Genomic DNA, 12,500 nt, shown 5'->3' with positions numbered 1-12,500 from the left:
CATGTGTGAACGAGGGTCAGTAATAGACTTACATTGTGTTACCATTAATTCATGCCAATTAAACTAGTATGTGTAGGTGTGATAATTAATATTGTGTTTCGCCTCGCCGTAAGTAGACACAACCCAAAATAACAGAAATCAATATTCATATTATAAACAGTAATTGATAACTCGTGTTATTATAAACATATTTCATTCGCTATCTTTATCTATATATTTATATATGTATATATTATTGTATGTATATATAATGTATGCCTTCAAAATAAATAAATTACCTTGCGCGAACTACCCAGGTTACTTTTACCCCATGCCTAATCATTACATTTTTCTTAGACAAAATATAGGCGTGGTATCAAAGCTAATGTTCTTAATGTTTACATGTTAATGGTAGTTGAATAAAAATATCTATGCACATGCTCATTTTAATACATTTTTCTCCAATTTTGACAAGTCGCAAAAATATCTAGGATTTAGTGAGTTAATACACTAGAGTAGTCTAACATCAGGCCTATTATAAATTATCAAACTCCTGTTTGATTTACGTACCTTGTTAGTTTCCCATGTCAGGTAATGGTCATTATATGGAAAACATCCAGACGGAGAGAGACCTGCTTCTTCCACAATGCCATACGCATCATCCATAACGGCTACTTCGTCATCGGTATTGCTGGTCAGGGTATGCGTCATTGGGAAACGGCTTGCCTGGGGTGATGAAGATAATGGATTTGTCAGTTGATGTTATGCGTTTAGCTAAAATACTCATGACAACTGCCAGACCGTAACAACACACAAAACTATGTGTGAACTTTAACGTTTATAATGTGATTGATGTGATTAATTAAGTGAGAGGTAATCATTAAACATGGCTGTCAAAAAAAACAAAACAAATAAAAACAAACAATGACAAAGAGCTGAATGACGTCTATTTCGTTCCTTCTATAATATACATGGGGCGGGGGGGGGGGGGGGGGCAAACCGCTCAGTATGTAGAGCACTCGTTTCAATTAGCAATTGAACCAAGATCGATCCCGGGAGCAGTCGAGATTTTGTTCTGACCCCCTCGCCTCCCCTGTCCACACAGGCAGTGATTGGGTAGCTGGGTCTGTTATATATGGCGGAACATATTTTGCGATAGACTAGCGTCCTATCCAACAGGTAGCAAGCAATTGCTATTGTCCGTTTCACGCTATAGAGACCGGGATAAACTCCGGTTCAGTGGGACTAATGGCTATGAAGGATATTAAAATTAATATAAGTGAAGATGAAGTTCGAAATAACCCATCGAGTCATACTGGTGTTCTGTCGGAATGAACCAAATGTGACCCAAAGCCTCAAAACGGTATTATATCGGAGAGGTTTAGATGCTAGAAATGCATTTATGGTAAAAGAACATGAGGCTTCGAGTTAGTGTTTCTCGAGGAGAGTGAAGATGTGTTAAAGTGTGTATGAAACACTGCCAAACATAAAGCAAAGAGAAAAATACGAAATGAAAAAAAATCTCCAAAAATAAGCCTGCCTCGACTGTTGTCAGACAAAGGAGGGAGAAAAATACCAAAAAAAAAAAAAAATAAAAATTAAAAAAAAAGAAGAAAACTAGCAAACAAAAAAAAAAAAAAAAAAACAGACAAAAATCAACAAATAAACAAAAATAAAATAAAACAAACTACAAAAACAACAAATCATCACACAAAAAATCAGCCTTATTCGACTCTGCTTTATGTGAATTGTTTCATACACATTTTATACAATCTTTATCTTTCACCAGTGCCCGCTTCCTTATTTGACACTGAGGAGAATGAATATAAACTCACCAAAAAGTAACAATTCTCATTTCTTGTCATTTTAACTTTTAAATCTCACTTTATAAATTCTCGGTTACGTCGACGTCAATTTCAGTGTCAGGCTATAGATAGTATGCAGATGACGTCACTCAGGCATTTGTTATTGTTTTTGCCATCCGCGTTTGTGAGTTGTTCTCACTAAACTGTATTAACAAGACTATAAAAGTTCATAGTTACACAGAGTTTGTGTGTTGGTCCGCTATACGTCCGGATGGCAATGTTGTGAACTCCTTGGCCAAGCGCATTCTATCTATAACATAACGATGGCTACGGCCTGACACTGAAACCCAAAAAGACTCGCATTTTGACGTCATTATTTGTTTTTTTGCACCTCTTAGTGAGTTGTCGTTAGTAGTGCTATGGAAACAATTGGTCCCATTGGTTGAACTATTGAATACAACTCACGATTTGTTTTCTTTTGTGGCCATAGACTGGCATTTTTGACGTCATTTTTTTTTTGTCAGCGTCGGGCTAACGATGGCTACGGCTTGAGGCATTATATCAGGGGCAAAGGAGTAATTCCGGTCGACCGTGACAAGACCGTCTGGGATGTCGAGCCGATGCGCGGGCGCCTTGAACGGCCCGCCCTGATAATATGTGATGGAATGGAAATCCAACCAGGTGCTCGAATGGATTCGGCCATCCCGGGTTCCACACTACTAACTATGTATCTATCACCAATGAGGAAAATTGAGTTTGTTGTCAAAACGACAAGAACTAGGAACATATACGAGGGCTCTTTCAGAAATAACCGAAAAATGCCCATTGCTCAGCAACCGGTGGAGATTTTTAAATTCTGTAAACGACATGAGATTCCTTATTTCCTTACGGATATTCTCAGTAGGTCTTTGAAAATTAACAAATTATAATATGATTTGTAATCAAATTAAGTAGTTCATGAATTCATTGTTGTTCAAAGTGTATGAAAAAAGGGTCAAGTTCAATTCAAGCATCACGTTCAAATCAACATATAACCGTTTTGAAAAGATGAGTAACAAATGAGGATAATATAGTTTATTTCAAAACGACAAGAAAAAGGTAATTAAAGGTTTTTTGAAGTTTAACAAACAAAACGAATTGTAATCAAAATAATTAATCTATTGTGGTGCAAAGTGTGTGAATAAAGGGTAAATTTCAATTTAAACACAGATTCATACCGACATGGTACAGTTATGAGATCACCTACAAATAATCAATAACATTTTTTTTGAAGAGTTCACTACTAAAGCACTTACATGGGGTAAACATTTATCCAAGAACTTTACTTTTTTACTCTTCTGCTAATGGAGCAATGTATATTTAACACATGCAATGAGATATGCAGCATATAGACACTTAAATAACCACGCCTCTCGGACAGTCATCATATTGTAAACAATGACAGTGATAGGTAAACATGGTATTTGTCAAAGTAAAATACCCACTGTTCTACCGCTTGATCAATAGAACCAACACAGAAAACTATGTGTAAGCTTAAACTTTATAATAAGATCGAGAAAATCGTAGTTCTTTAATAGGTCTTAAAGAAGAAAACTTTTTTGATATGGCATTAACACGTCTAACATCTAGATTCAGTTAAGACAAATTGATTCAAAGGTTGACACACATTTTTACAACTTTTGATAGAGGGACAGCTGAGAAAAACCAGAAAAACACGCGCCATTAATATAAAATCTGACTATAGTTACCTATTTTGGGGGTATAAGAACATTAACAATAATCAGAGACAGGTCGATTTCATTCACGTTGCTAGAAGCAACTAGAAAATCGAGGGACATTACTCATTCATGAATTTTTACAAAGAAATATTATTGAGTTGTCTCTCTTCGCGTAGTAAAAAGATCAGCTCTGCTCAGGGTAATTGCTGGAATTTAAAAAGTACAGGGTTCATTCTGAGCAGATAATAAATAGCACATAACATCTTAAAATAGTCAGTTTTTTTTTCTTCCATATTTTCTCAGCATTGTGATTTGTATTAGGGTTGGGGGGATGGGGTGGGGGGGGGGGGGCGCTGATTATTTGTAGTTAATTGTTTGGAGATCAACGGATATGTTGCCGGAAGTTTGTCAACAAAGATGAAGAGAAAAAGAAGAAATGCAAATTGTTTTCCATTTATCAATGTTATTTGGATAATCACTTTATTTATTACCTAAATGTTTTGACTCGATTGAATTTACATAGCGCATGGTAGGTAATGGTTGAAGGTTTTCGACAACAGCAACGAAATTGATCCCACTCTGGATTGAATTGAAATATTTCTCGGACTCCTCTATTCACCCGTTTGTGAATTGGTGGCAGAGTTTTTTTTTACTGCGGAAATTACTTTACTAAGGAGTAGCGTGCTATTCATAAGGTAACAAGCAAATGCTGAGACCGTCAGTATGACTTTACAAAAATGAATACAAAACTGATAGTTTTAAGTCAGGTTTGTTTTAAGCATGTCCTTGACATTATTCACTATATATTACCAAAGAGCGTGTAGGTAACGATTGTTATGTTACCAATAGCTCTCACTTCCCGCTTTTGGTGAAGCCACCCATCTTCCGTCTTCTACTCGTATTTTCTTCATTGTATCAGTAAGCCTAGCGCGCATGATACACGCGGAGCACACCCACCTCGCTGTCTCGCCTGGCACGCGACAATAGCATTGCGGTTAAGAGAAGTGAAAGCTCTTGGTAACTACGTTACCCTACACACTCTTTGATATTACTCCTGATGTGTATTTTCTATCTCTATACGCCTGGAATCGTGATCAAAATCGGCTTTAATATAATGGCTTAGTTTTGGGAAAACAGCCCGCAATGTTGCTCATAACGATGATGACTATTCGGCATTTTGTAAAAAATCAATTGTAAGGACAGTCAATGCAAGGATCAGTTTAACATTTATAATCAAAGATTCCAAAAGTATAAATCACTTTAAAAATGTCATTAGCAGGGATCTCCATAACTTGAAGTTTATGAATGATTATTCAATCAATATATATATATATATATATATATATATATATATATATATATATATATATATATATATATATATATTAATATATCTTTGATTGCTCAAGATGTAAGTGATGATCATAGTTATGATCATATCAGGGAATTTTTGATCGGATTTTTTTCTTTATGCTCACAGGGTATTTAAACGCCATTGACCTAAGCAACCTTTAGTATGATATGTCGTGTCATGTTATGATAATAAATACACATTTAAAATCAAACACAACTCACAGATATAATATTCTGATTATTTTCCGACACAAATCTCAAGTAGTTGCTGGTTCTAACCGCCTCCTCGGTCGACAGTTTGTAAGTCAGGTTATAGAAATTGTCCTCTGTCTTGGGATATCGGACTGCGTGAAAAAGTAATTAACATTTGATATGAAATTGTATATTATAATCTGTTGTCTTACGTTTTATGAAAAATTGAAGGTCTTAAAATGAATTTAAGACAAGCAGGAGATAAGGAAAAGTGAGGATGATGATGAAGAAGAAGTAAGGCGGAAGAGGAGGAGGAGGAGGAGGAGGAGGAGGAGGATGAAGAGGAGGATTAGGAGAAGAAAGATGAGGAATATCAGAAAGATAAGTAGTAGTAGTAGTAGTAGTAGTAGTAGTAGTAGTAGTAGTAGTAGTAGTAGTAGTAGTAGTAGTAGATGATAGTCATGATGATGATGATGATGATGATGAATAATAATAATAATAATAATAATAATAATAATAATAATAATAATAATAATAATAATAATAATAATAATAATAAGAAGAAGAAGAAGAAGAAGAAGAAGAAGAAGAAGAAGAAGAAGAAGAAGAAGCTAGGAGAAAAGGAGATGGAAGATGAAGAGTAATGGGGAGGGAAGATGAAAAAGAAGGCGAAGGAGAAAAGCAAGATAAAGGGCAATTGTACTAGTTTACTTACATGCATTCAACATAGCCAGTACATCTGGGTCAGTGGTTGAATCGAGCCAGTCAGTCATGGCAGTAAACCAGGAATCGGTTGTTCCGTTGATGATTTTGGTACTGGCCTTCATCATGTTATCCATTGCTTTCATCTCCTTGTTGTGAGTGAAGTAATTGATTTTGCCTGAAAAAGACGTTTTTTATTTTGCTCTTTCAAATTATGTGATGCGCCGCCTCAAATGGCTTGATTTCGAGGTGATTGACATGCTAAAAGTGAATTTATTGTTTTAAAATAGAATAATTGATTGTTCATTTATTTAACTATTTTTATTCTTTTAGATTTTCACTTCATTCACACAAACGGAAAAAAAAACTAACATAATTTACAAATGACTATAGGTAATTTTGAAATGATAATCCGATACCATGTAAATAAGAACAAAATAGTCACGGGCGATTTCAATGCTAAAATAGGAAAAAGGAAAGACAACAACGAAACATGCCTTGGTGCTCATTCCAAAGGACTGCGTTATGAAAATGGCCAGTTTCTTATTGATATTTGCTGCGAACATAGATTATTCATATGTAATAGTGCTTTAAACACCGTTCCCGCCATATTAATACATTGCAAGGAACGTCATCATAATTTCGGACCATTACAAAAGTCAAGGATTCACGAACATATGCAGGAATGAAGACATCCACAGACCATAGACTTTTAGTTTCAAAGTTCAGGTCAACAGAAAATGAAAACAAGCCAAGGCATAAGTATTACAAACAAAATAGAAAAATGATCAAAGACTTCAGCAGTCCAAGGTATGACCTAAGAAAATTTCAAAGAAAATTTCAGAAACATACTCGCATCGAATCTTTCGTCAAAGAATTTAAGGGGGGGGGGGGGGGGGGGGGCGACACTAAAGGGTCATTTTTTTATTTAATGAAATATCATAAACTTCTATGCACAGTCATAATGTATTTGTTTGGGAAGGATGATTGCCTATAATTGTTTTCGAAAAATGTTGCCCGTTGCTATGGAAACGACGCCCTATTGGAAAATAAACAACAAATCTTAAAAAGTCAAAGGCTTTTTTGTTTATCAACCGATTGCCATAATATTTTGTCCAGATGTAGAAAAAAGGAAAATAAAGAGGCTCTGGAAGCCCGATTTTAATTTTTAAAAATTACAAACTATAAAAATTAAGTTCAAAGTTATTACTCGATTATTCTCCTTGAAAAAAGTTACATAATTTCAAATTACTCATAATTTTTTTTTTCAAAAATCCGGCTCCTAGAGGACCTGCGTATATGTATGACACTCATTTGTAGAAAGTTTGAAGAAGATTGGTTGAAAACTGAGGGAGGAGATAGGTTTTTAGTGACGAAAATTGCAGTTTTGAGAAAAACGCATTTAAAAGTCAAAGTAAACGAGTTTAGGGAAAAACTCTCCTCTCGCTCTCTGATTGGATTGTGACCACATGACATAATAAAGAACAAAGTGATTGGTTGTTGAAATAGAGGAAAGTTTTTACTTTTCATTGATATTTTTTGGCCTTTACTTAGTTGTAAAGACTATTTGATATTCTTTCATGAAATCAGTCCACTGAAACTAAAATTGGGCAGGATTTAACCATACTACGGGTCACAAAATACGTTATTTTATGTCGAAAAAAAATGAAGATGAATTTCTCATACAATTTTTATGCAGACAAATAGTCACATGACAACATCCCACCAAAATCTAATTTTAGCAAACTTAGTCAAAATTCATTTTTATTGTCGCCCCCCCCCCCCCCCTTTAAATGATGCCTCTAACCCAGCTGAAATTCAACAACATCTTGTCCAAAGCGTGCTGATGAGCAGAGAAATAAACACTGGAGCACTCTGGTGTCAGGGGTCCCTCAACTGAGAGGGTCAAGAATAGCCCAACGCCAAGCCAGCGTGTCGTAAAAGGCGATAATGATGTGTGATTCCCCCATCTTTGAGTCACCTGGTCCTCCAAGTTGGGGGTTGGCAAGGGTTAACACCCCTTTCCGTTAAACTCAAACCGTTACAGAAACGTAGACAGACAAACCAAATCCTTTTTATAGCTTGGGCGACCGAAGAGTTTCTGGAATAACAGAATTTATGAAGGACAACATTCAAAGCCGAAAGGAACCGATGACGTCTTCGCCAAACAAGCATCTTCGAATTGCGTCGTGGAACGTTCGCACCATGTATGAAGCTGGAATACAGGCTGCATATACTTGGAGTAAGCGAAACCCACTGGATACAATCCGACAGAAACACCTCAAGTCTGGGGAGAAGATTTTATATTCAGGGAGAGGGGACGAGATTCATACACAGGGAGTAGGAATATGACTCCACTATAACAAAGAAAGTATTGGACTGGAACCCTCAGGGCAGATTATCAAGGGGAAGGCGACGAGGAACACGGAGAAGAATTAAAGAAGCTGATATACAGAGAAGTGGTAAGACCTGGAATGAGTTAAAAAAGTTAGTTCAGGATAGAGAAGGATGGAAACTGTTTGTCTGTGGCCTATACCCTGACCCAGGGTGAAAAAGGCAATGATGATGATGATGACTCTGGAGCATTTATGGACCATTCTTAGAGAAGAATGTTTATTTCTAAAGCTATTTAAAGTGAATTTTTATTTTCCCTTGGAAACTACGAATTTCTGAAATTTCGAGTAAGCAGTTCTATATATATATATATATATATATATATATATATATATATATGTATATATATATATATATATATATATATATATGTATATATATATATATATATATATATTATATATATATATATATATATATATATATACGTAGTGTTTTTATACATTTCCGTTGACGGTGTATCTTAACGGATCGTTTTTATACACCTCCGTCACGCATGCGCATTTCACCCAATTTCATTAGCGATATTGTGTTTCTATATTTGGACATGGCGAAAGTTATATTGTGACATCTGTAGGATGTTTTTGTTAATAAATTTATATAAAAATATTAATACTTTAAAAAATCGAAATATAAAACCAGAAAATAGAAGTTGCATTGAAGGTAAAATAAATGTGATGAACAGTCAGGTGGCTCCGTGGCGCGGTGGACAACCTGTTAGACTCCAACCTTGAAAGTACCGGGTTCGATTCCCATTGTTGACATTTTTAATTTTTTTTTTAATTTACTTTGTTTTTGTTTGCTTTTTTTCTTTCTTTTTTTTTTCAAAAAACTTTTTATCATGTTTTTAAAAAAACTTCGATTTCAATTTTCTAAAATTATTTATTTATTTGAGATCAGTATTTGTGTGCCATGTTTCTTTTTACTTTTGATTTTTTAAATTATTGTTATTATTCTTTACTTTATTATCATTGTACATCGGTAATCACTAAGCAGCGTGCTAAACTACAATCTAAAACTATTTAAACCTCATGGACGTATGCAGCAACATTTTCATTAATTTACCATCACCGCCAACGGAGGTGCATAAAAACGGTGCGTTTTTGTACGCCACCATATATATATATATATATATATATATATATATATATATATATATATATATATATATATATGTTTGTATATAGTAGTCATAAATTATCTTGAGCTTTTATATAGCACAATATCCACTAAAAGTATATATATTATCATGTGACCCAACTCTGTAAGTGCTATTATGTCTCGATCGACCAGATCCTGGAAATAGGATAACAAGATATGGAGTGGTGGATGGCGTCGATTGTAAAGTGGCCTGACGGAGTTTTCGTAACAGTGAGAGGTCGTGAGTTTGAATCCTCATCGCCACAAAGTTTTTATTCTCGATTGTCTTTTGATTTTTATCATAAGTTTCTGCTCCGATCATTTTTCGGAGAATATATAAAATTTCATGTATCGCAAAAAAGTTCACATTTCTTGTTATATCACTTCTAAATTAATTTTTCAATGTCCTCCTTATCCCGAAATGTACCATGGGACAATATTCTACAAATTATAACTTACCACAGTAGACATATGCAGGGTATCCTGTGGCGGGGAAATATCTCATATGTGCCCTCATGAAATCGGAGGCATACGAGTCACTAGGAAGCAACAGAACTTGATCAAAGTAGGTCTCTAGTTTTGTGTAACCGTAAATATTGAAACCAAGCAGCCCTAGAAAGACCAAGATCACACCTATCTGAAACGAATAAAATTTTAATGAAAACTAATATGCTCTATATTGACAAAATATGTTTTTGTCTGTTGAAGACTATTAGTCTATCATATAAAATCTGAAAACGTGTGTATGAAACAAAGCCAGACAAAGCCAGACAAAGCCAGACAAAGCCAGAAAGAAAATGACAGAAATAAGAGGATCGATCCTAGTCAAGGCAGGCTGTTTTTTTTTGATGTTTTTTTTTCTGTATTTTTTCTCTCGCTCTGTCTGGTGCTGTGTCATCCACATTTGTCCAGTTCTTTATCTTACAGCCGTGCTGGCTCTCTAATTTGTCACTTTGTAACGTAACGATAAATTAAAATGGCCACCTCAAACTTGTAAAGAAATCTTTAATCTGAAGGGACTTAAAGTCAGCGACTTTAAGACAAATGTGAGATTTTTTTGTGTGATCTCACATTGAAAGAATTCTTTTTGGAAAATAAACGACGCCATTTAGATAATTTGGAATTGACCGGACTCGAATCCATTTTTACACCAAGTTTTCACATTATATCTTTATTGCTTTCTTTGCGACACCCCACTTAAACGGCATGTAACATGTACAAGGCTTTGATATGTAAATAGATAAATAAAACTTACCTTAAATGGCAATTTCGTGATAAGGGGAGCTAAGCACTTCTTGAAAAAGTAATAACTCATACTCTTTTGGCTACACTCGTTTGGGCGATAGTCTTTTCCATGTTTGAACATGAAGCAACAAGCATCCCTGGAAGTTGTCATAAGCAATTCAGACATTGTGGGGATATTAGATTACTGGGTTTTTAAAAACCAAATTCAGTCCCCTGATTGGTGATTAAATAAAAATGATTACCAAGATTTACCTGGTGGTGTTCCTGGCCTATCATAGTGGGCAGTGAGTTACATACTGTGTCTTCTATCCCCTTATATCTGTTTTCTAACATGATTTCTGTCTTTGTCTTGGAATGAGATTACTAGGTTTTGTCCTGGCCCTGGCCGGAGTCCTGGCTGGGAGGGAAACAGTCAAATGCATAGTTATTATTTTGGGAGATGATATTTTTTCCTTGTAAATCATCTCTCTGTTATGTATTATGATATTTGTTATTTTAAATGTATACCGTAATGTAAGCATTTGAGTGTATTCCTCTTTGTTGGATTTTATGCTTGTGTCCGGATGAGACTTATAGGTGATCTCAAACTAAGTACATTGGTGGTATGCTCTTAGAATCTACATCTGATCCCTAATTGTTCCCAGTTCCCCTTTGTCTTACTTTCTCTTGGCTGCTTTTATTCTAGACCTTTTTACTCTCCCCGTTTCTTCCTTTTTACTGGCGCTGATATAACCTAAATGTGTTGCAAGCGCCGTGAACCCTTAAAAACAAACAAAAAACAAAAACAAACAAAGATTTACATAAATGGGACAGTTCGATGGAAGTTGACGTCACTCAGGTCTTTCTTATTGTTTTTTTTTGCCATCCCATGTTTATGAGTAATTCTCACTAAACTGTATTAACCAGCCTGTAAACGTACAAGTTTACACAGAGTTATGTGTATTGGTCCGTCTTATTTACGGATTCGCAATATTGTGAGTTTGGCTAAAGCCCACAGCATCTATAGATAGAATGCGCTTGGCCAAGGAGTTCACAACATTGCCATCCAGAAGTATAACGGACCAACACACAAACTCTGTGTAACCATGAACTTTTATAGTCTGCTAAATACAGTTTAGTGAGAACAACTCACAAACGCGGATGGCAAAAACAATAACAAAGGCCTGAGTGACGTCATCTGCATGCTATCTATAGAAAGAACGAAGATGACGTCACTAGAGTCTTTCTTATTGATTTTTGCCATCCGCGTTTATGAGTAATTCTCACTTAACTGTATTAACCAGACTATAGATAGAAAGAAGATGACGTCACCCAAGCCTTTGTTTTTGTATTTTGCCATCCGCGTTTGTGAGTCATTCTCACTAAACTGTATTATCCTGACAATAAACGATCATGGTTCCACACAGTTTTGTGTCTTGGCCAGTTACACTTCCGGGTGGCAATGTTGTGAACTTCTTAGCCAAGTGCATACTGTTCAAGGTTACACATAGTTATTTGTGTTGTTTCGTTATACTTCCGGATGGCAATGTTGTGAGATTCTTAGCCAAGCGCATACTATCTATAAAAGTTTATAGATAGTATGCAGATGACGTCACTCAGGCCTTTGTTATTGTTTTTGCCATCCGCGTTTGTGAGTTGTTCTCACTAAACTGTATTAACCAGACTATAAAAGTTCATGGTTACACAGAGTGTGTGTGTTGGTCCATTATACTTCCGGATGGCAATGTTGTGAACTCCTTGGCCAAGCGCATTCTATCTATAGATAGTTCGAAGATGACGTCACTTAAGCCTTTGTTGTTATATTTTGCCATCCGCGTTTGTGAGTTATTCTCACTGAACTGTATTAACCCGACTTTAAACGTTCGTGGATACACACAGTTTTGTGTGTTGGTCCGTTATACTTCCGGATGGCAATGTTATGAGCTTCTTAGCCAAGCGCATACTATCTATAGCCGATTCAATTTAGTGAGAA

At 35.5% G+C, this 12,500-nt stretch overlaps 1 protein-coding gene across 4 annotated transcripts in view; it reads right to left on the bottom strand.

The window, feature by feature from the left end:
• The window catches only part of LOC144967499 (NPC intracellular cholesterol transporter 1-like), a 62,727-nt gene that overhangs the window by 14,541 nt on the left and 35,686 nt on the right, over positions 1-12,500 (bottom strand). For all 4 annotated transcript variants that reach the window (XM_078904868.1, XM_078904883.1, XM_078904890.1 and 1 more), the window contains 5 exons: positions 10,539-10,665; positions 9,743-9,920; positions 5,763-5,927; positions 5,078-5,199; positions 550-705 (listed from right to left, as the gene is read on the bottom strand). In XM_078904868.1, the coding sequence (XP_078760994.1) occupies positions 550-705; positions 5,078-5,199; positions 5,763-5,927; positions 9,743-9,920; positions 10,539-10,665 (748 nt within the window). The remainder of the gene's footprint in view (positions 1-549; positions 706-5,077; positions 5,200-5,762; positions 5,928-9,742; positions 9,921-10,538; positions 10,666-12,500) is intronic.

The sequence above is a fragment of the Berghia stephanieae genome, chromosome 1, assembly GCF_034508935.2.
Source record: "Berghia stephanieae isolate SIO BIC M18660-M18661 chromosome 1, UCSD_Bste_1.3, whole genome shotgun sequence".
NCBI lineage: Eukaryota > Metazoa > Mollusca > Gastropoda > Nudibranchia > Aeolidiidae > Berghia > Berghia stephanieae.
The sequence above is the reverse complement of the archived record's forward strand: the minus strand, read 5'-3'. Positions and strand labels throughout refer to the sequence as shown.